This window comes from Genypterus blacodes, unplaced genomic scaffold (genome assembly GCF_046128005.1).
Source record: "Genypterus blacodes isolate CSIRO-AG114 ecotype Tasmania unplaced genomic scaffold, CSIRO-AGI_Gbla_v1 ptg000156l_1, whole genome shotgun sequence".
Taxonomy (NCBI): Eukaryota; Metazoa; Chordata; class Actinopteri; order Ophidiiformes; family Ophidiidae; genus Genypterus; species Genypterus blacodes.
Window position 1 is genome coordinate 9,954,899 of NW_027466957.1, and position 25,102 is coordinate 9,980,000.

Here is a 25,102-nt window from a genome sequence, read left to right on the forward strand (position 1 = left end):
AGTGTTTTCACACCGCTCCCTCCGAGTCCGCCTCACACTCGTTAAAACCACCGTTAACCCGTTTCTCGGATTCACACGCACACCTTGAAATGAGGTTCACGTGGGTTCACTCGTCGCGCCATGGCAACACGGTCTGGAAATGTAATCAGGTGTTGAAGTAGCAACAGAGGAGTACACAGCCTGCTTCATGACAGCTGAGATTGTGTGTGTCTGTGTGTGTGTCTCTGTGTGTGTGTGTGTGTGTGTGTGTGTGTGCGCGCGCTCATCACTGCAGGCGGTTGCAGGAGAACGTTGATATATGTCCAACGAGACGTCCTGGAGTGAGTTCAGATATCACTCATCTCACTGCTGTGCGGCCAGTTAGCTGTGGATTTTTAATGTGCGAGAGTGTGTGTGTGTGTGTGTGTGTGAGTGTGAGCAATCTGATGTGTGGCGGTGTTGGCACAATCATGCCGTCCTCTAATAAAAAATAATGTTGCTGGCTCCAGGCCTCCTCTTTCTCTCTCTCTCTCTCTCTCTCTCTCTCTCTCTCTGTCTCACACACACACACTTTCAAGCTGTATTAGTCTGCAGAGGTTCACGTTATGGACATTAGGTCAAAGCCGAACTTTTACTACTTTCAAATGTCAGCAAGTGGATGTGTTGAGATGCGTCCGTTTCAGTGCTGAGCAGTAACAAACGGACCACCTGACTGGGAATGCAAAGACATTCATCATATTATTGTATGATTTGTCTGTTTTTCTATAAATCAGTCAACGCTGTGTTTTCCTTGTCTAATATAACGACAATTTACTTCCAGTCCACATGTTTACCTGTCCATCCCTCATCTGTGACACGGGTGTAATGACTATTCCATTTTACCATTTGGCAAAAGCACTTTTATCCAAAGTGACGTACGTATGAGATTTGAATACAACAGATCTAGACAAGGTGTTTTACAAGGCATTTCTCTCGTTTCTTCTGCAAACTCTCTCCCACGTCTCTGCGTCTCTCTCTCTCTCTCTCTTGTCTCGTCTGTCCTTAACCCTTTCCTCCGTGTGGACTTCCAGGTGGACGCTCTGCGGGTGCGTCTGGAGGAGAAGGAGCAGTTCCTCACCAAGAAGACCAAACAGCTGCAGGACCTGACGGAGGAGAAGAGCACGCTTACCGGGGAGATCAGAGACATGAAGGACATGCTGGACGTGAAGGAGAGGAAGGTCAATGTCCTGCAGAAGAAGGTAGGCGTCGTCCCTCTTTCCCATAGATGCAGAGGTGTAGCAGCAGTCAAACTGACATTCTGGCCCCAAATCCTCTAAAGGAACATTAAGTTGAGATGTAAATGGTAAAGAGGCCAAATCTGTCACGTTCCCTGCTTGACTTTGATTCGACAAGCAAAGCTGTCATCGTTTTTATTGCAGTTATTTTATTAAAAGCTGTATAGACATATGAAACCCTCAGTGGCTGCAGTCTGTAGTGCACCTCCATTCATGCACATGCACGCTTGTTTAGACACACACACACACACACACTCTCACACACACACACACACACACACACTCTCTCTCACACAGTGTCTTAATGACTTTTATAAGGTTAGCTCTTTAGACAGGTTCCGTGGCGTCCTGTGGCGAGCACGTTGGCGGTGCCTCTGCAGACCAATTACTGCACATAAAGGTCCTCTCTCAATTTCCTCCTTTCCTCTCTCATATCCTCAAATTAGAATCCCTTCCCTCCCTTCCTCCCCCCTCCATCCCATGCTGAGCCTAATGAAAGAGGCTTCAAAGGTCACATACAGTGTCATCAACCTGTGAGCGTATGTGCATGTATGGGCGGTTGCCATGTTTGCGTATAGTACCTAAAGATGACCGTGTGTCAGCTTAGTCAGTATGTGATGATCTCCTCAAGGAGCTTTGAATGATCTTTATAGCAGGGACATGTATGGATATTTAATGAGTATTTGCATGTGGTGACCTTTGGACCACGTCTGGCTCATATGTGCATTGGTAGCATCTTGAAGAACAATTTGTTTTTGGGGGATTCCAGCCTGACTATGAAAACGTTCTGTCATAATGTAAATATATATGTTTTAGTATTTGTAAATGGCCTAGAATATTAAAGTACCATCATGACCTCATCAGATGTAAAATTTGTGGAAGATGAGCGATGGGAGAAGCAGGTCGAGTGTTTTCACATAGTGAGCAGGTGTTTCACTCCGGCAGCCACACCGTATACAACTAATGGCTCCGTCTGATTGGTTTCCCAAACTTCCTACTTCCCAGCGCTCCCAGCGGGCTATAACTTACAGCGCTGTATCTCAGGAGGAAGGCAGGAGTGGAGCGAGGAGTCAGAGCTAGTTTCCTTTACAGGCTTCATACTCTATAAGTCACTTCTGGCTCCACGGTAAAATACAAGGACTGGCCTTGTGCGTTTGAAGTCGTCCCAAGCTAGTTTTCCCCAGACACAAATCTAAATGTCATGGGTGTGTTTCCTACCTAAAGGGTGACTGCGTGTTTTTCAGCAATGAATCTGACCTTATATCCAGCAAATCAAACACAGGCTGAGGCTGAGCCGAGTGTAAAGCTCAATTTAGTGGCTTAAATCAGGTTTAGAATGTTACATTTCTGGCACAAAATATTCTTCACAGTCCGCCAGAGTTTAACAGCTAAATATCAAACCGACAGCGGCGCTTTCATCCATCATTTCAGGAGTTTTTAAATGATAACAGCAGTCTAAACATTCTCACTGAGAATCTTTCCAATAAGTTTTGTTGAGCGATATTAAATGTGACATTCATGAGAGATATCATGAAGCAGTTGTGTGTTCTTGGTCTTTACTGTTTTGTTCCATTAAAACGTGGTTTTGTAAACATGTCAAGTGAATTCTAATAGAATTGAGCCAACAAGCCAAAGTTTGTAGTGTCTAATACAGTTATCAGAGAAATTAGGCAGTTCTTTATATTATATCTGCAACTGAAAGGCTATTACACTCACACACACACCCGAGACTAAAACACCATAACTACAACCAACGTTTGATCCTTCATCTGCCAAAAAACAATTTGATGCACCAGCTTATTTACATTGCTTCAGAGAATTCTTTAATCTGTGTGAACCTGAAGCCAGCAGTAGGAATTTGAAAGCAAACCAGTGAGTTTCATTTGTGCAGCAACCCAGCATGTGTTCCCCATCATTACTAACCACTATTATTAACTTTATTTAGCACCTTTCACACATGACAAGCAGCTCGGTGGGTTTTACATCTGAAAGAAAACCCGAGAAAGATTAATTAGCGCTTCATTATTTACGGCTTTTTACAGAATAATCATCCCTCGGCTATATTTCTACGCTGGAAAGAAATGCTTGGTGCTTTGATGTTGAATTCAAACCTTAAATCAGAGTGTTGCTTACAGTTTAGCTCAGGGAGGCAGATTTCTTAGTGTTTGAAAACGTACATCTCCTCAGACAACACTGTATACACTGTAGCCTTACACTGTGTACACTGACCATCGCTGTCTGATTTGTTTTCAAAACTTCCCATTTCCCAGCATTTGGAAGTTGGTGGGGGTCTGAATAACTTATAACTACAACAGTGATGTTTACCAGGGAGCAACAGGAGTCTGAGCTATCTCCTGTCCCAGCTTCAGACTCAGAAACACGTGTTGCATGTAGGATTTCTAGCGATGTCCTAAACTGAATGGCGACCACCTGTTATTCCTTTGATGTAACTATTGTCCTAAATCTCAAGGCTGAGGCTGAGTTGGAGGCCAGTAAAGAATCTTGGAACGGCTCCACGCCTACGTTATTATCATCTCCTTTTTTTGTTTTATGACTACATAGGATGAAGTGAAGCTTAGATCATAAGAAAGTGGATTTGACTGGCAGACTCCACCGGGCTCTTCCTCATAAAGATGATCAGCTCTGGATTTAGTTCATAGCACTATTAATCACTTGTATATGTTCCGTCACTGATGAAATGAGTTGATGTCTAAACCAGACACACACAAACACACACACACGCATACAGTTGCCAGCAGATGACTGTCATCCTCTTGGCCAAACATGATGCATCGCAGTTTGCACGACAAGCCCTTAATCTTATCTGGAAACCAGCTTCAGCCTCTACTGGCCGGCCTGATGATGATGCAGGCTGTTGACAGGTCAGCTTGTGTGTGATAATGTGTTTGTGTTGCCTCTGTGTGTCTGTGTGTGTGTGCTGAATAGTCATTCTCATCCCAGTCATGAGGAATCGATATCTGCAGATCTGAGACGTGGGAGGCATCAGCCCAACAGCTGGCACATGATTGGTTGAGTCAAGTGTGTGAACAACAGGGAGAGGAGGAAAATGTGCAGCACTTAGTCATTTTAAAATTAGATTAGACTTTTGCAAAAGAGATATTGATAATGTAGATACCACCCTGCTTAAATAAAAGCCATAAAAGGTTAAAAAGTATTGATTTAACCAGGAATTTGCAGTGTGGGATTCCTTGACTTCAGTAAATTGTCCTTCCTGGTCGGTCTCTAACGTGGGGCCTTGTATAATGGACTCCCAGACGGACACACTGATGCTGGGCAGAGTGACGCCCCCCTACCCCGCCCAGTTCATACCCAATTTTTGTCATTGTTAGTTCCATTCCATCCCCCCTTGGTGCCGTGTTATCGTTTCCAACAGGCCTCTCTGCAGGAGAGTCATCACGGCTTAAACCGTGGCGCGGATGATGTCACCGGTGTAATTTTGAAACCCTAAATTGATCCTAATAGGCCGAGGCTGAATTTAACTGAAAATAATGAGGAACTGGTTTTTGAATGTAGAAAAAAAAAAAGAGAGAGAAGAAGAAGAAGCAGGAAAAAAAAAAAGAGCCGCCGGTGGGTTTGTGCGGACATTTTGGGTCTTACGTATCACAACACAGAACAGTGGGAGCTCTGTTTGAGCCGTCGGTCTACAAGACCGTGACCAATGCATAATGATGCGTTTATTTATTTATTTTTTCATTTTAGGATCCTTTTTTTTTTTTTTTTTTTTTTTTCGCAGTTGAGGAGATGGGGGTGCTGTGGGGTAGGGGGGGCAGGGGGGGCGCACACGCAGAGCCCGGTTGTGGTGCGGTTTTGGCATACATGTGTTATTCATGTTCAAACATTGTGGTCGTCTCAATCCATATTCATGCTTTTAAAAGACCTGGACTGTGTGCAGAGGAGTATAGTCTCCCCCTATCAGGTTCCCTCCCTATAGCAACCACAGACAGGGAGATTTGGTTACGTCTGCCCGGCCTGTGTGTGTGTGTGTGTGTGTGAGAGTGTGTGTGTGGGTCTACAGAGATGATGCCCTGTACACAAGGGTCTCTGTTAGTCATGATAGTGTCTAGCAGACTCCCCCCCCTCTCCTCCCCCAGGTTGAGGCCGTTTCCCGTGCAGCCCCTCTGCCACATTCTGCCCTCCTTCTCTTTCAGCGCACTCGATCCGGACCGGGTGTCATCGGCCGCACCGTGGGGGGTGGGGGTTTGCGGGTGTCATCGCATCGTCATCGTCCAGGGCTTTGATTGTAAAGAAGAGCACAGAGAGAGAGAGAGAGATGAAGAGATAAATACAGATGTTCCCCCACTGGCCTTCTGCAGTTCCTCTCCTCAATTTTTTCCTCTCTCTCTCTCTCTCTCTCTCTCTCTTTCTCTCTCTCTCTCTCTCTCCATCTTTCTCTCTATGGAACGATAAGGCTTTTTTCCATACATTTTTCACCATTTTATGTGCTTTGGCTTGAATAAACAGGTGTATCCTATCCAGTGGCTGCCTTCTGTTAGCAGCCTAATGATTTGAGCAAACTTCTGTGCCTATGGTGGCTTTCGCTCGACCGGTTTTCCCCCAAACGACCTTTAGTTCTCCCCCAAACTCCCCCCCCCCTCGTGTTTCACACTGCCCCCCAATACAACACTGGCACTGTTGAGTGTGATGCATATGGATAGCAAGGGGAAGTGTCACATGTTGATAGAAAGGAAAATATTACTTCAGCATTAGCACAGTGTTTATTGTGTGCACGTGTGTTTGCATATATACAGGGGGACACTATATGAGCCCTGTATGTGTGCAGAAGTGTATGACAGACACTGATCTCTCTCTCTCTCTCTCTCTCATGCACACACACAAACACACACACACAGCTGACTACTTTCCTCTTGGGGAAGTTGTGAAGGACGTAGCGAGGTTGATTCTAAATAATTCACAGACATACCTGAGCTAGATGCACTGCAGGGTGCAATTGAAGTATTTTTATGTAAATAATTTCATGTGTGTGTTTGTGTGTGTGTGTGTGTGTGTGTGTGTGTGTGTGACCCATACATTTCCCAAAAATCTCTGTATCTGCATGCATATGTGCACACGCCTGAATGAGCGAGCGTGTGTGATCTTGATGGATCTGCGATGAGGCCACCGATGCCTTTCATCCTAATGGATTCCACCTGACCAATCACAGCACAGAGACATGGGCACAGATAAGCCAGAGGAGCTGGGGAGGTTCCGGTAAACAGCCTGTGATCGGCCCCCTACAGCCCCTCTGCTGCTATCAGCAATCAGCCGGGGTTAATGGTGAGAGCCCCGGGCTGGCTGATTGGAGCCAGGCTACACATCAGTCAAGACCAATCCGGCACTGGGCCGCAGCTTTTCAAGTCCATCTTCTGCGTGACCACAATACAAGCACTTCAATTCAACAATCAGTTGACGTTTGATGAGTTTCCAACTTAACCATAAATTAAACTGAAACTGTAGCCTCATAATGACATAAGTCATAACTCAGATTTCAGCCTTTTTGTAGTCCAGCGTCGTTATTTCCAACTTTAAAGTGGCCGTTAAGATCTGATACAGCCACTTGTTTTAAGCCCCTTGACCCGTCTGACCCCCGAACTGTAAAGTGGGCCGGGTTCAAAAGGTGGTAAGCAGAAAGGTAGACGCACAGCTGCTGTGGTCCCAGCTGGGTGGCCACATTTCTCTCTTTCTCTCTCTTTCCGTCTTCCTTTCTCCCTCTCTTTCTTTCTCTCACCAGATCAAAGCGCAGCCGTTCCCCCCCCCCCTCTCTCCAAAGAAGAGGAAAAAGAAAAGAATTAATACTAATGCTGCTGGGAGCAGAAGACTAAAGCGCCGGGGTAATTACCCAGCAATCACTGCAGCATTCTACAGCCGAGGGGGGCAAAGATAGGGTCTTGAGTCTAAAGAGCATGGACGTGGATCAACTTGGCCTCCACACACAGACACACACACACATACACGTCGAACCCAGTCTGCACAAGTGCAATTTGTCTTCATTGAACAGCTCTGCGTCTGCATGAGTCTCTCCCTTGCTCCTTTCGCTTTGTGGTCAAGCAAGAGAAATCACTATGAAAACAACACTCGCTCCATCTTTCTCACTGTTTCAGTCACTGTGTGTTGTTCTCTGTGCGTCTGTGTGATGTCCACATGTAAGATTAATTAGTTTCTGCGTGTGTGAGTGAGTGAGTGTGTGTCTGCTGGTGTCTAATTGATATGTATGAATGCAGAGGAGGGTCTGTGTGTGAATGACTTTCTGGAGGAATGTGTGTGCAGAGGGGGAGTATGTCTGCTTGTCATATGTGTAAGTAGTGTCGGCAGCCCCCATTGGCTGAACCTGGACGGACATTTGTGATAATAATCACAGCCTGATTGTGTGTGTGAGTGTGTGTTCAACAATAAAGCCATATGTTACAGTGGGAGAACAGCGCTGAACAAATGGACTTGGGTGCAAGTATGTGTGTGTGTGTGTGTGTGTGCCGTCTACATCTACAGTTTATGTGAAACCATTTCCTTTGACTCTTGTATCGAAAGGAGTTATCACATTTTTACCAAAAGTACCAGTATTAGAGACGCTTTCCTCCATTTCTGCCTCTAATTCATGTATCAAAGTTGTGTCTGTATTTCTTCGGTGGCTACCTGCTTTTGTGTGTGTTTATATGCCTGTCAGCCTGCATTCAAAAGAAAGCACGTTTGTGTGTGTGTGTGTTGCTGATGCAGACAGAGCACCTTTGTGTTTCTAAATAGGCAGTGTTTAGCTGCAGAACGTCCAATGCAAGCAAGAGGAAGCCGCTCAGAGATCCACGGGCCTGGCTCATAATCCTGCTGAAACCCATAAGAAAATTCTGTCTCTTCCATTTGCCTCCAGCCTCAGATCAACGTATCTGTTTTTCCACCAGCGTGGGATTGGTGGCGACCTGCTTGCCCGGCTTGTCAACACCGTACACAGCAGAGACACGGTTATTTTCGGCAGCACGCCACGGCAAACTTTGGGCAGATATAGAGAGGCACGGGGCCGCCGTTTGTAAATATCGCTTTACCCTTTTTTTAGGTGCATTTTTTCCTTATTTAGCACAAGGGGCGGAGCCAAAACTCTGGCTCTGCTTTAATTGGAGCAGGAGCAGCTTGAGATGGATTATTAGTAGCGCCTCTTTCCTGTCTTCCCAGGAATAAAGTGCTTATTTAGGGTTTCAGAGAAAATTTCAACTCAAGATATTTGATAAAAATGTAAGATTTAGGATTAATACATCACATTTAGGATTTAAGTACAAGATTTAAGATTAAATTAGTCAATTTAACATACACAAATGTATCTCTAAATGTGAGGAATCTGCAGTAAGTTAGTTAAAAACTGACACCTAAAAAGGGTAAAGATATATATGGCAGTTTGACCTCCCTCCCTCCCTCACTCCCTCCCTCTCTCAGGCAACACTCGTCTTATGAAGTCATTGTGCGCCGTCGTTCCGCCCGATAACAGATGAGTAATGAGTCTTGAAACGCAGCGCCGTGACATCAGGAAGGTCATTTGAGGGAAATAGGTGAGAGGTGTTATTTCCAGAGGTAAAGGTGGTCCCTGTCAAGTTGTTCCCTCATTGTTGGGACACACACACAGCAGACTGTAAAGGTCAGGAGGGAACTGCACAGTCATAAAAGTTCTTGTAAAGAAAAGTCCCTTTTATGAGTAAGATCTTTCTATGCAGCATTTCCTGATATTTATGCATTTGTGAAGCACTCAGCTGCTCAGTGTTATCTCGCCCACCCACTGTGGATGCAAGGCAAGAATGCAACATTTCATTTTAATTTCTAAACACAGTGGAAGTTGTCAAAATACAAAAGCAAGCCTGTGGCAGCAAATGACCACATGGGGGCACCAGCGCTCACAATATAAGAGCTGCAGCATTCAAGTCTGCCCATCACCTGGAGGAATAGGAGTTGAATGAAGTGCAGGCACACACAAACACACACACACACACACCCATCTCACTGAAAAGGTCACTGTCTTCCCTGAGCGTCTTTATGACCAAACGGCTTCTCTTTGAAGAGGAGCCACATCCGGGTGCTCGGTTACAGGAGGAAGTCCTTTATTGCACTGGGTACCAGCAAGTTGTGATGACAGAGGAACAGCATGCAGGTGAAGATGGTTCAATATAACACAGACAAAAGCGCACAAAAAGGCAATAAAAAGTTTAATACACAGGCACTTAGATTGGATCACAGCAGGAGATTGTGGTGCGTTAAAAGTTGCAGGAGGAAATTTCCACTGTGAAGTCTTTGGTCGTGTTCCTGTTTGAGTTTGACCTAGATTTCTCAGGGGAAGTACGCTCTGTTACGACATATTGTTCACTTTGCGGTTATTGTCCTTGTGTGTGCCTGTGCGCGTGCGCGTGTGCGTGTGCGTGTGTGCGTGTGCGTGTGCGTGTGCGTGTCCGTCCCGGGGGTGTCTTGGTTTTAAAATCATCCCCGTCATATTTTCAGAAGGCGATGACAAGTATAGAGAGAAGGAGCGCCTTTGACAAACGGCGACCGATCGTTTTTATTGGTCCAGAAGAGTTTTAAAAATACAAATGAGCGTATTTTTATGGTGGTCATGCACTGTGTTCCGCAGAAATGATTCCTCGAGAGGACCCGACGCCGGCCCCAGTTCTCGCTTTGGACGGAACACAGACGGGTCGTCCGAGTTTGTGGTTCTGCTCTGGAACAAGCCGCTTTTAGATGATGACCGGTGATCACTTTTAGCCAGAGGAACAGGGCCCAATACTGTTTCACTAACCTCTCTCCCATTACGTTAGAACTCAGCCTGCCTTAATCATGATCGCACTGCGCAGAGCGCAACCACAAAGCAACAACGAAGATCCCACTGGATTTCCAAACCCACTGAATTTGTTTAAATTGTTTAAACATATTCTTTACTTGAAATGATCGAGTGGTAGTTGTGTTTGAAGATCTGGATGTTTTCTCATTGCGTCTAGGCTGTGGCCAGTGGTCGACTAGTCAATGCTGGAGCACTTTGGTTTGATCCAGAGCTATCAGATTTACAATAGCTAAATCATTGCTCGTAAAAAGAGCCAACGACCGGCACCAAACAGTATTTTCCCTGTTTTTGCTGCGTTAGGGAACTACTGTGAGACAGAGCTTCAAAAAGTCAAGGTCAGTGAACGGTAACTCTGCATCAACACTCCCTATTTTAAAAGAGACCTGCTCCTGCCCTATCAGCTCCACTGATAAAGCTATCACAGTCAAAACACAGCGGCCGTAAACAGTTGGGAGCCATGTGTGTGTGGGAGATGGCCGAGGCAGACGTCATGGATAAAAGGAGGATACACACTCATCGAGACAGACATACCACACCGCTGCGCCTGCCCGCAGAGCCTAGTAGCCGGCTATCGTAGGTGGTCTGCTACGGCGGGAGGTGTGTGTGTGGTTGTGGGGTGGGATGACACATGCGCAGAGGTTTAATGATAAACCTCTGCGCATGTGTTGTGTGTAAGTGTGTAAGTGCGTGCCAGGCTTGTGTGTCTTTGTGTGTGAAATGCGGGAGTACAGTTTAAGCTGGACTCGCGCGCTGAGAGATAAAGTGAACGACTGCTGTTCTCATCATAATGGCCGAGCTACTGGAAACACTGCCCCCCCCACACACACACACCCACACACCCACACACCCCCATCTCTCCAAATGGCTACCCTGCACCCCGCCTGTCCACAAAAGGCATTTCTCTTTGCAGAATGTGTTTGGATATAGAGAATTCCGGCAGAATTCCATACCCTCATTCCCATATCCACGGTTCACGTAGCCTGTTCTCATTCGTCGACTGGAGGTTTCGAGACACGCTCTAAGTTTTTCTGCGCAATTTCACAGAGGGCCCAAGCGACAAGGCTAAATATTTCATCTCGGGGTTGTTATTTTGTGTGACCAGGCCAAAGCAAACGGAGCTCTGTAAAGAATGTAATCATTTATCTAAGACCAGGGGCGACATGCTCAATTTGACCTGAAATGGGGCTCTGTGGTGCCCGCAGGGACGCAGAGCGAAGGCGTGCATGAGCGCCGATGTATGTGTTTGCATCCGTTTTTAGGGGGAATAACATATTTCAAGCTTCCGACCTGCAACAACCAGAAGCCAGAGTCAGATATTTGGTTTGTTTGTATTTCCTGCTTCTTCTTTTTTCCGCCTGATGCCTGTGGAGATAAGCGTGTTCCTGCCCCGGCCTCGTGTGATCTGTCAGCCCTCATTAGTGCGAGCTGATGTGCGACTCAACCACATGTAACATTAGCACCTAACTGCTTTGTTCTTCAGAAGTAACAAGCTCCTTTTCAGCTTAAGAAATGCATATTGCAACCCCCCCCCCCCCCCCCCCCCCCCTCCGTCTCTCACAGTGTCCGCTCTGCCTAACACACCCATGGCAATCATGGATTAATGGGAACATTATCAGACTTTGGTAGTGTGACGCGTTCCCATCATTCCCCGTAGAGTTTGGTTTCCCTATCGCTTGCGGCCTGACCTATCAGGAGCTCTCAGCTCGGCGGTGTAATGACTGTCATTAACCTATCAAGATCTGCTGAAGGGTCCTGGCTGCTTTTTCCCACCCACTCCTGCCACTCTCCCCGCATTGCCAAAACCAAGATGGCTCCCTTCAATCTCCCCTCCAGGGAGCAGAGAACACCAAAGTCTGCGGTATAATTGGATTCATTTGTAAAATAGCTCTGGAGATTTTGGACATTATCTATCTATGTACCCATGACTGGAATGCAGCTCGTTCCTCCCACTGGACATTTTCCTTTTTCACCACGTCACCATTTCAGTTAAGATCTGGTCTCTTGGTGGCCTGAATTGCTTTTCTTGTTTTCATTGGTTTCTCATGTTCATTAAATAATGAATTCCTTTGAGTGCATGCATCTCTCTTTTGTGCAACACAAGCCCTCTGAAAATACGACAGCGAGGGTCAAATGTGGTATTAATGCTTTGCAGCAGTGAGTGAATGGTGCTTTGTATGTAGGAAACCGGCAAAGACTGAATTGGGGAATGGAAAAAATGCTGTATGTTTGCGCGTAAATCTCCACCGCGTCACCAAACAGAGGGAAAACCACCTTTTTATCAAGCCGGTTTTAATTGACTTATTCAAAGGAATGGGGTGTGTGAAATGTTTGATAAGCCACAAGCTTGTGTCATGTCAGCAGATGTGCTGTCACTCTGTAATTGCTTTGTAGACCTCTAGAGTTTCATTGCATCGCAGTGGGTCGTACCCCAGCTGCATCTGCTAATGTTTTGTTTGGTACAGCCCGGGGCGATGTGTGTGTACACATTTGTGTGCCGTTGCGAGTGTGTCTGTGCGCAGTTGTGCTTCATGCTGCGGATGATCATCAGATAAAGGCTGTTGAACACCACAATTGGATATTACACCAGCACTTTAGTGACATGAGGTTAGCCACAGAGAGGCAGACACAGAGACGCAGCCCTTAAGTCAATGGAATGAATTAAGTCTTAGCACAAAACTACTGAACCAACATGGAGGCCGATATGCTGCACCGCCCATCATCAGGCTGTGTGAGCACAATATTGATCCTCCACTAAAAGAATGCAAGAGGCCCTGAAATCCATTTTGTGTTGTTAGCACCTCTTCACTCAGCCTTCTTCCTCTCTGAAATAGAGTAACCTCCACTCTCACACTGGATCCAAACATAATTGTCTTAAACCGAGACATACAGTGGAGGCTTTCATTGCTGCTCATCTTTGGGATGCCAGGCCAGAATGGAAGACATTACAGCAGGAAATTGGAGAATGCAGCCAGGGGCTGAGCACACGATTCAGCGTCTAGATTCATCTCCTCCATGATTTGGTCATCAGTGGGATTATTCTTTCTTATGTTTATTGCAGTTAAGTCCTTAGTGGTGCTACAGTTGTATACATTATATGTTTATGTTGTGCACACTGTGCTTGAAATCGGTGCTGTTGTGGTCTTGGTTTCACATCAGTATGATACTAATCTCTGTCTCTTTCCTTCTCCCTCCAGATTGAGAACCTGCTGGAGCAGTTAAGGGATAAGGACAAACAGCTGGCCGGGTTGAGGGAGAGGGTCCGGGGCCTCCAGACCGACTCCAGCAACACGGACACGGCCCTGGCCACTCTGGAGGAAGCACTGTCAGAAAAGGTAGAGGTCAGAGGAATTGATGAAGGGGGGTCAATATGGAGGTGTAGAAGAGACAAGGACCTGACGTGCAGATGTTTAAGATCCAAGTCAGAGTGTCTCAGTTCTGTCCTGTAATCTTCGTTGCGTGCATGCGTTCCATTGTTGTCCTCACGCAGTCTAGCAGAAAATGAGTGTCTTCACTGCACCGCTTAATTAAGTTGCTCGCCATGTAGTGACTCAGCCTCGTAATTTACTCACACAGCCGGTTAATTTATAGATCTTGGACCACACGAGATGAAGTTGTGTCGGGTAAAGAGAAGGAGGCACCGAGTGGAGGGGGTCTAAGGTGAATCTAGACAGGGGATTAGTCCCTGTCTGTAGCCGGGCAGAGCCGAGGGAGGGGGTGATCTATAGAATAAGAGGAGGATAGATTTTTGCGAAGGGGAGGAGGGATAGGACGGAAAGCGGAATGGCAGAAGAGGCACGGCCCCGGTGGAAGAAGTGGCCTCAGAGTGAAGGGAGGGAGAGGTCAAGGAATGCAAGGGCGGAGGCAGAGCGAAAAATGAGTAACTACCGCCAAGACGTATGAAGAGGAAGAGGAAAAACAGAGCCGGAGAGAGAAATACAATCACGGCACATCACAGACGGACGCACGTTCAATCACAGATAACACAGTCACGCAGGCGTCCAGGGAAATAATGAATCTGGCTTCCCCTTCTTAAACAGTATGGAGTGGGACGGTGTAGCGAAAGCCACAGAGCTTAGTGGTCTCCATGGTAATGTGAGGTGACTAACTCCACATGGCTGAATGAGCGAGCGGTCCGGGTGGATGTTGGTCGTAAACATCCAACGTTTGTTGTTGTCGGGGCAATGCGAGGAAAGCAGCTGGTGTCCATAAAGACTCGGCGGCCAGCGAGCGAGGCCGTCACCACCGTCGCCGCCGCCGTTGAAAGCCGGGTGACGAATCGCATCCCCTGGCCAACCGCCGCCGTTTTGTTTTCTGCAAAAAAACCCGAAACCTGATGTTTTTCTCTGCGCACGTCCCTGCAGAAGCCGAGGCGATTTCCCAGAATTCCCGGACTCAAGTTCATTTTCGAGAACCTCGGAAAATGTTCCTCACCCAAAAAAGGCCGGAATGTTAATGTGCATTCTTGCTTTGAAGGATGTTGTTTCTCACCCCCCCACCCTCCCCCCCTGATCCGTACACAAGCTTTAAGCGACGTGTTTATGAGTTTGTAGTGATGATTACAGGGTGCCAGTCCATTCTAATTGGAGACAGGCGCGGCCGTAGCGTAGATTTTGATTTCTTTACTACATGTACCTTAACGATGGAGATGTCCAAGTCCCCCGGTCTTATCTCATAGTGGCTTTGTTCCATGTGTGTGCGTTTATTGTGCGTTTTCAAAGCAACGACTTTATTGGTGCTTCATGCATAAAAGATGGTTTCCAGTTTGTATGTTTTTCGGCATGTTTTTCTTTTGTAAGCACTCGCTGCTGGTTAATAGTTTTGCAGTACAGCAGTTCCCAATTAGGCCAGAGGTTGATGTCCAGCTGTGACACATTTTTATGTGATCTACATGCACATATGTGTGTGTTGAATTACTGTAGCTGTTTAGTGTGTTTGTTTATTTCTCGATGTATTATTGCCTGGTCTTGTTTGTGTGGTGGCGTGTCTTAGGGACCGGGGGAAGAGAATCAATAAACCAGGACCTAAGGGTGCTCCAGTTCTTACAACGATGTGTGTGTTTGCCTTTGATTACTTTATGTGCAATTGTATTTAACTGAACAATGTTTAATTTGAATCCATTTAATCAAGAATTGTTTACACTTACAGACATCCGTCAATTAATAATAGACATGATGCTGGATGATGGTGTGTGTTCCATTTTGGTTGCAACATTTGGACCGTCCGGGCTCAAGATGTAGATGGTTTCACTTAGGACGACGTTTTATCACCTGAGTTTGTTTTTGTTGCCAAGCGACTTTGAATCAAATAGAATGATCACATATTTAACAATAAAGCCCGTTTCTCTGCGCCGGCCCATCTGTTTAGCCACAAACCACTTCTGATGCAGCCTACACATCGTTCAGCTGTGATGAGGAGGAGGTTGGCGAGCTTTTCAGACTTTGTGGTCCACAGAGGGTGTGTGTAATGTGTTTACAAGAGCGAGTGTGTGTGTTGCTAATCACACACCCTGTCACAAACCTTCTCTCGGAGCCAGTCCCTCGCCACAGTGCTGTGGTTCCAATTAACAGGCTGGGCCACTTTGCCCATGACAGGCCTTAGTCTAGGTGTGTGTGTGTGTGTGTGTGTGCCTGTGTTTACATGTGCTCCACACTTAAGCCTCATAGTGGCAGGTTTTATTATCACATCCTCGTCTCTTTCCCCAAACCCCAAACATCCTAGAGATATTTCATAGTGTGGAGAAAACACCCAGGACCTATTAGCCATGTGGTCTCCCTCTCTCTCCCTTCCACACACACACACACACACACTCTCTCTCTTTTCCAAACCCCACTATGGAGGCCTGTACCATGCCAGGTCTAGTTAGTGGTGTATTTGTCCAATTACCCCGGGGTTTAAAGCTGCCAATCATGCGGCGATGCCACATCGTAAAGCCTCATTGCTGAACGCTGCTCCGCGCCTAAATAAACACCTGAATAAACACCTTGATAATCACTTCGGTCCACACTTAAACACACCGTCCCTACACGCACCCTACTACACACACCTTACATGCTCCACCACCCATGGTGAGCACCTGGGCGCCCGCCAGCACCTAAAGCGCCGGCCCTCCCGGTGTCCGGTGTGATTAGAGAGAAGAGAAAATTATGGTGCAAAACATTCCAACCCGGTTTATCAGAAGTCAAGGTGGAGCCATTATCAGGACATCTGCCATCCAATCTATTCTCTATAAATCTCTCTCCCTCCTCTTCCTTCCTCCTCTGTGTTCTACTTGGCGCTGACCTCTGCCTGTCTCTGCTGATATTTATGGGTGTTTTATTTACGCTGGGCATTTAGGAGTTTATCTTTGGCTACACTCCTTCTGTCCACCATCTTTAATAACGACAGGGAACGACTGTGCTGTACTGATAATCCTGGAGGCAAAACAACAACAGTCATTTTATTGCATTGCCTAACAGCACAGTTTCTGTAAATGGTCGGAAAAGGGATAAGCTTCCTTGGCCTCTTCCTCACCACGCTGTCCCTCTTCCCCTCTCAGGAGCGAGTGATTGAGAACCTCCGGGATCAGAAGGAGCGGGATGACAGGGCTCGGCTGGAGGAGCTGGAGCAGATGCGAAGGGAGAACCAGGACCTAAAGGACAGACTCGGCGCCCTGCAGCCCCAGAAAGTGCCCCTGAGCCAGACCACCAACCCCGCCCAGACCCCGAACCAGAGGCCCGACGGAGAGGTCAGTGAGGTGGAAGGCGGAGTTTGACAAGAACGAATATATTAAACTGACATTGTTGTTCTGATTCCTTCATATTAGATCGAAGCTGAATTATCCATAATTACCTGGAATCCGCTCTGGCGTCACAATGACATAACAGCTCGAATGAAATATGCACATGATTGCCAGTCTGCAGACGTGAGAGCATAAATACTTCATCTTCTTCCGCGCCATAAACCACCAAAGAAAAGCACCCCTTTCATTTTTTTACTGCCGCATAATTCAAGCAAACATCGTCTCATATGATAATTATTTTTTATTGTACAGAAAGAATTGAGTATTACAACCTGACTTCAGTGGTTGTAATGTACTACTTGCACCCTGTATTTACTCGGCTAACATCCACAGTAATGGCAATTCCAGCACCTCGCCTGCGTGTGAGCGTCCTCGCCGTTGTTAGCGGCTCCCTCGCCTGCCTGCGCCGCCTCGTCTCGCAGGATAAAGGGATGAATTAAGGGAGAGTGATTTATGGGTGTAAAAGATCCCTCCGTCCCTGCTCGGGTGCCAAGTCAGAGGTCTCCATCTCCCCTTTTCCTCTCTCATTCTTGCAAGCCGGGACAGACTCTCTCACTCTTTCTCTCTCTCTCTTTCTCTCTGTTTTCTTTTATGCTTATAAATGCATACACACATCTCGTTCCTGTGAAATGATATCTTGTTGAATGTTGACGCAGCGCCACATGATACACACAGCAGAAACACACAGCAGCTCAGTCACTCTTTCTCAGCAGCAGATTCACACCTCAGCAAATAAGTCTGTTAACTGTTATGTAAACGCATCATTCCATAGATAATGTCGGTTTGTTTACGTCTTTTTCTTGTGTGTGCCACGTGTGTGTGTGTGTGTGTGTGTGTGTGTGTGTGTGTGCCTGTTTCTGTGTGCACACTAATTAATGGTATTAGTGAGTGTGTTTGGTGCGTTTGATCCTATTGCAGTGCAGCGGACTGTGAGAGGGTGTAATGCTCAGGAGGTCAGAGGTCATCTGATATGCTTATATGCTTGGATTAGGCGCTGATTAACCTGAAATACCATACACACACACCGACACACACACACCTCAATAACATCCACCATTCAATTGATAGTAAGTTGTACATGTACCTTAGTTAGAAAATGTTAATATTGCTGTATTCTATTCCAACATCCAGAACTTGGCCCTTATTCTTCAGTCAAATGTCGTCGTCACTTGTTTTAAATGGATTCTCATAAGGAAAATTACTCCCATGTTACTGTCGCTCATAGACAAATATGGTTTGTATCAGCAAAATGTGTTTTTAACTTAATAATAATTCATTCCTGAATTAAACTTGAATGCCTCATGTTGAGCAACCAGGTTTCCCCCATGACAGCACTGATGTGTTGCCTTTGAGTCCCACATGGAGCAGATGTAGAGTTTGTTTGCCATCAGGTCATGTACACACAGTGGCCCTCTGCCTGGATCCGGACATGTTTGTATGACTGAGTCAGTGAAGCTGTTAGCGAGGCTTTTAATCTTGGACTGCAGAGTTGTGTTGACTTCACCGCATCCTCATCCTCTCCCCATAAAACAGTATTTGTTGATTCCGAGGTTAATAAAGGACTCAGCTCTGGGACTAAACACTCGCTCTTCAAAGAGGAAGTGAAGTGAAGAAGCTTGGGGAAGGCGGTGACCTCCCAAAGAGGGTCATCTTAAATCAGCACGGAGACAACAACACACCTCCACTGACTTTTGAGTCACAGTCTAAATGAACTTTTCTGCTGTGTCTAGATGAAGAATTAAGAAATTAAAGCCCCCTTTCAGAGTAATTCAGTGGTATTTGCATGTTAAACTATTACCAATATACTACAGCACTATACAGTAGTGTCGTCTGCTATTTAACACTTAATATGCTGGGTTCAGCTGCACGTCTCAATGCCTGGTGGTCACACATATTTAACTCATTTGTGATATTTACACTTTTGAGAATTTTCCAAGAATGATAATAACGATGTCAATGACCATATATGTAACTGTATCCTTACAGGCCGTCCACCTGCTGTCATAATATCACAAATTCCTGTCGGACCCTCCGTCCTCCTGAGCCTCTGTCTGTGTTTTCCACTGGAAAAACCATAACACACTCTGGTCCACTTAGGCCTAATGTATTTTGTTGGAGCTGAGATTGGTTTTGATGTGTGTGGGAGAGTTCACGGTGCTCGGTGTGGAAGGCAACAGGGGTGCAGACGAGGTAAACATTGGCTCCAGCGGGCGGAATGCATCAGATTTGAGTCTGAGTACAGGCGTGTGCGTGTACCTGTACATATGTGACGCTTTAACATGCAAATACACACATTGATCCACTTCCCAGCTCCCTTTCTGTTGGGCTACTTTGTACAGTGAAGGAAAAAAAAAGTTTTATTACGGAATTTAGCTTTAAGGCCTTTCCCATTGAGCCACGCTGGCAGCACACACACACCACGAAACACTCGCTCATTAGCCTCGTACTTTGCGGGTGTGTTTAACTAGGTGCGGGTCAGGTCACACGAGTTACATTCCAAAGTGAGCCTCTATTCCTCTGGTGTCACTCCCTAATACTGTATATTACACGATCAAAATGACAATCACAAAAGCATAATGTGTCTCCTTAAACACTTACATGTGTTCCTGCTCAAACAGCATGTATTTCATCATACATACCTATAAAGTGAAGGGTTACACCCCCTAAATTATTTTGTTGTGCTCCATATGCTGCGCCCTTGGCTGTATTACCCCAACACAGGGCTCAACCTGTGCATTTTGTTTATCCGATCGGTTTGTTATAATTGGCGAACAGCATTGGTTCACAGTGGTAATAGTTAACAGGCGTCTGAATGCTCCTTGGGGGTTTTTTTCTTCTTTCCTCTAATGACAGACTCAAAACAGAGCCGCAAATACAGTTCCAGACTTATCTCGACCTGACAATAAATTGCTCGGTGCGCGTGTGTGTGCGTCCGTGCGTCCGTGCGTCCGTGCTCACTTGATGATGTTTAAACGAGTGGCCTCAGCTGTCTCAACAAGTCAAACGATCTGCACAAACACACTCGGCGGAGAAAGAGGGAGAGAGGTAAAGACTAAAAGGGAGAGAGAGAGAGAGAGAAGCAGAGAGAGAGATAATTCTAGGTTACAAACTTCCTCTGGGATATTTTTCTCAGAAGAAAGAATTCATCAGTGTAACCCTGTCTTTTTTTTCTTTTTCTTTTTCTTCTCTCTTTCTCTTGCACTTAGAAAAAGAAAGAAAGATGTTTGGTGGTCTCATAAAATCGCAGGCAAAGAGAGAGGAAAGACGGCAATTTTGCAACGATAATGACTAAACTCCGAACCCTACGCGTAGGGCGCCCTGGGGAGGCGACTGATAGAGAGGGAAACCACACGAAAGGAGTCGGCGGAGGAATGAGAGAAAGAGAGGGAGAGGGGGGGAGCGGGGGGGTGATGGGTTGGGGGGTAAAGATGAAGGGATGAGAGCGGATGAGGGTGGAGATTGGTTCCACTTGGGCCAAATTGTGACCCTAACCACAGTTTGGAGGATTGGCTTACTTTATCCTCCGGGCCTCCAAGTCCACTCAGGGGGGTTTGATGTCATATCTGACCCTGTATGTGACGACGGAGAGTCTTAAAATAAACAATAACGCTATATTTCTGACCATTAGTCTTCCTGTTTTCCCTTTTTCCTCCAGGCGCCCATCAAAGTCGACGGCCTGCCAATGATCGGCCCAACGGTAAGTCGTCTCCTGCCCAGATAATGCATGCAGTAGATACGTTATCTGTGTGTGTGTGTAGTCTTATCAGTCTCCTTGTCTTTGTCCCTTGTCGCGCCCCTTGAAAAGGCTCCAATCGTGGACGAGGCTGTCCGCAGGTGTCCGGACATCACGGATCGCCTGAGGCTCCTAGAGCAGGAAGTGGCCCGCTACAGGGAGGAATCTCGCAAATCCCAAGCGGAGGTGGAGCGGCTGATGGGAGCGCTGAGGGACGCCGAGAAGGACAAATCTGGCAAGGAGAAACAAATGGCCGATCTGGAGAGGTGAGGGATTAACATGCGGTGACATTCGCATCCATCACCCACACACACGCGAAACCAAAACACACCATCTGTGCGTCCTCAGATGGGGGTGTCCTCAGGAGTGACGTATGCTTGAACCGCACACGACCGGAGCTTTGTAAGATCTCCATCCATTCCTAAGTGCTCTATTTATAAAGGAGTAATCCACGAGACATAAACTGTCTAGATTGTGTCCTCCCAGCACTTGAAACCACTTCCCCACTGTCATGCTTGTTGCCTGATGTAATCCCACTCTACAGATGCTTACTGTGACCTGTGCATGTGTGTTGTTTTAATCACTTGGCTAAAATGTCTTTGTCATTTGTTTTTCCGCGTCAAACCTGTCTGCAGACCGGGGTGAGTAGACGCTAAGTGCGCTAGTTAAAAAACACACACGCACACACCCTCCAACGTCGTAATTCTCAACATCATGCCGTGACTGTTTGGTTGGTTTGAAACTTTCCCAGGTATAAAGTTGGAAATGAGGGGGGTCTGGGGCTGGAAGTGAGGGGGGTGAGGGGCTTCCTGGTTTAAATCTGATTCCCAGCAAGTCTCAGATTTGACAGAGCCCAGTGGGAGAGTAAACGCACAATGCATTTACAGGCAAACAATCACGGCTCTCATTCCTGTCACAGCAAAGAGGCATTTGTACGGCCGGAGACGTGCAGTGTGTGCGTGTGTCTGTGTGTGTCGAGTGCGATGTATCTCTCAACACCCCTTCATACCATCAGTCTCTTCTCACGCCTCATGTTTGCGTGTTTTCCAGCATTTGTGTCTGTGAGCACATATAAGTGGTTTGTGTTTGTGTCCTTTCATACACGAGAGGAGTTACTGTAAAAGGGTGCGTGTGCGTGTGTGTGTGTGTGTGTGTGTGTGTGTGTGTGTGTGTGTGTGTGTGTGTGTGTGTGTTTGAGTCTGCCAGGCAGGCATCTAGCCACATGCCAGTGGGAGGTAGTGTATCCAGCCCAGACAGAGCAACACTGGCTGTTTATACTGCTCTGTTTATTACTGGCACAGCGCTACTCAATTATCATCTGATTTATGGATTGGCATGGTGAGTGTATGAACCCAAACGACTGGTTGTCCAGTGCCAAGGCAAAGGTACAGCAAGTGTTTCTGTATATATATATATATATGAAGTAAAGCTGTATGCACGTGTGTATGTGCATGGAAAAGAGTCCTAAGCTGAGGACGTGCACATGCAGTGGATGTCTTCACTGTGTGTGTAAAGTGTGCCACTGGAGAATCTCCTGCTGCAGACACCAAAGTGAGTCATGACTTTTTTTCTCACATGCATGGATCCCATCAGGTGTGTTAATGCGCGCCGAGGTTCCGAATGGTTTAGAGAGGATCTGGAAGGCTGGCGTGTGCTGGAGCCCAACTCTCTTTCCTGCCTCATTCATTACCCATTTTACAGACTCTCGCCACTCTGGCACGGAAAGTGAACTCTGACTCAAACTCTGTGGGAACGCAGCAGCCCTAAGTATAATATGAATACAGTAGCTCCTGCTAAGGGTGTTCACACAGCCGGGCTCTGGGTTGGCGCTGTCTGTCTCTATGCGTTTTGTTTCTGAACACCTTGTGCGTTTTTTGCGAGGCCTTCTCCGCTGCGGCTCGCCTGTCTTTGTCAGGCTGTTGTCTCATTAGTGTCAGCCTGTCTCTGCTATCGGTCTGACCCCCTTGCCTAGGTCAGCACTTACAGGTCAGAGTGGAATGTAACACGGGACCATGAGGTCAATGTCAAGAATGTAGAAAAGAATAGAATTTATTGATATCGCTAACTATGGGCTCTGAGATTTGTTGGTATTGTACTAAATGTCATCATACTGAGAGGTGTTTCTAATGTTCCTTCCCCATAAATTGTGGTTGGACCAAATACTACGCATCATGCATGTGCACATTGGTGTGTCTTTGTGCGTATTGTGTGACGGCATTTTTGATTTTTGGCAGACGAGCCTGTGCCTTCTGCACACTGATTGGACTTCTGTGCGAGAGTGTGCGAGATGTGTCCGGGCAGAGGATGAATGTCTTTTTAATCAGAGTGTTTCTGTTGGAACAGCGTCAGGTGGCCTATTAACCAGTATCTGAGAGAGAGAGAGAGAGAGAGAGAGAGAGAGGGAGAGAGGGAGAGAGGGAGAGAGAGAGAGAGAGAGAGAGAGAGAGAGAGAGAGAGAGAGAGAGAGAGAGAGAGAGAGAGAGACGAACATACGAGGAAACAGACACTTTCTCATCCCACTGGCAACACAGCAGAGGGAGGCATGATGGATACGGTCAGCAGGTCATGGTAATAAATACATTCCAACAAATTGGGTGGAGGGGATCACTTGTAACTGCCGTATTTCATAGCTTCGCTCATATATTTAATTTAAAGTCACCAGCGATAACACAAGTTAGTTTATGGTTTGTTTACAGTTCTGGACATGTGCAATTCTACTCTAATCGGCCTCAGCGATCAGTCTCACCGACGCGACGGAATGCTTCTGTATCAGCGCACAAACATGGCTTAATAGCCGAGTTTAAAGCGCCAAACTCTCACGGTTCCTTGTGTCTTAAAGAGGTCAGTGTAGTTACATACAGTGGACAAGGATGGAAAAAATGAATGCGTTTCCTCGCCTGACGTTCTGGGAGTAAAGTGCTATAATCTTTTTTCCTAAGTAACCCCGCGTGGGTTTTCTGCCCTGCGTAATGTTTCCACAATTTATACGCTGTAGTCGGTAACGTGGGATTGAATGGCCTGCTTGGAGATTTGCCAGTTTGAATAAGTTTTAGGGCCTTTTTGCACCTTGCGTTAAGCTGCGATCTCTGTGTAAGTTAGACGTTACGCTGATGATGACACGTTGTTCTCTGCATCGCGATCGGTTCTCAGTCGGCGAGTCTTTAAGCAGTTAGAGCCTGTTTTCATCGGGGGTTCCACGGACCAAGTATTGATTTGTTTTATCTCACAAATGTGTCCCAGCCGTATGGATTTCATGTACTTGGTAGTTGTGAGAGGTTCAATTGCAATGCAGTCTGGCAGATGAGATTGCATAGCATTCTGCATCCATTTACACCTTGTATTAACATAATATATTCATACATTTTTCCATATCTCTATAACAGATCTGGCTATGGATCACATTTTCCTGTATGATGTAAATGAGGCCTTCAGGCTGACGACGCTGGAAAATTGATCCTGAATGTCTGTGTATTCCACAACAGAAATGATTAAAAGGCTTCTTTGAAACATTAAATCAGGTTACACTCCTCAACAGTATTTCTCCTTTGCTGAGTCACTATTAAACGTGATGTCTTTGTTCTTTACCCCTCCCCCCCTTCATGGCTTCATATTGTTACGTAGGAGAACTCGCGGTATTTGTGTAGACGTCGCTTTCATCGCTCGTTTGATGGTTTCCGTGGTGATGTGAGGGCTAACCTTTAAGAAATATATCAGCCTCCCTGTCTCACCGTAATCAGAAATACTGACGTGGTAAGCACTCTGGTATGCGTGTGTGGAGGGGGGCTTCAGGAAAAGGGAGGTCTGTGTATGCATGTCTGTCTGTATGCTGCATATGTACATACAGTACGTGTGTGTGTGTGTGTGTGTGTGTTGGGAAGAATACTACCCTATTAATAATGATAACAGTCCTGTTGTAGGTTGAAACACCTGGACCTGTATTCTACTGTATGAGACTTTGCTCAATCCAATTCTGATACATTCCTTATTTCCACATTTCCACATGCATACGTACACTAAACTTTTAACCTTTTAATCTCTCTCTGTGTTTTCACCACACGTCCTCACACAAAGACACATATAAAGAGTTTATATAAGAGCAGCTGTGACACAGTGTTTGCATTGCGATAAGACGCGTCTAACCACCATAAAGCATCTATCAGTAATAAACGCACTGGGTTTGGATCTCTCAGCGCCGCCGCCGATAAGAGCACAGACTCCCAGCGTGGACCCAGCAGGCCGCCTCATGCTTGCGCTCCAATACGCTCCGGGTTTCATCCTCCTTCTCCTCCCCTCCCTCTTTTTTGTTTGCTCCTCGGAGAAAATCTGAAAAGTATTTAATTCAGATCATATCGGTTTTTAATTCTGTATATTGTGGAACCCCTGAGTACCTGCCCCACTTTGTCCCTGTCTGCTTGGAATCAGAGGATTTTGTTCCACTCTGGTGTTTATTAAAAGCGGCGGGGGAGAGATAGAGTTGAATTAAGAGTTATGAAGGAGATAAAAATCTAGATTTTTTT

At 46.3% G+C, this 25,102-nt stretch overlaps 1 protein-coding gene across 1 annotated transcript in view; it reads left to right on the forward strand.

Annotated features, from left to right (window-relative positions):
• Nucleotides 1-25,102, forward strand: part of LOC143012927 (ERC protein 2-like) — a 122,517-nt gene that overhangs the window by 27,730 nt on the left and 69,685 nt on the right. The window contains exons 8-12 of the mRNA XM_076166269.1: nt 1,050-1,217; nt 13,269-13,406; nt 16,610-16,798; nt 20,508-20,549; nt 20,658-20,851. Of these exons, the coding sequence (XP_076022384.1) occupies nt 1,050-1,217; nt 13,269-13,406; nt 16,610-16,798; nt 20,508-20,549; nt 20,658-20,851 (731 nt within the window). The remainder of the gene's footprint in view (nt 1-1,049; nt 1,218-13,268; nt 13,407-16,609; nt 16,799-20,507; nt 20,550-20,657; nt 20,852-25,102) is intronic.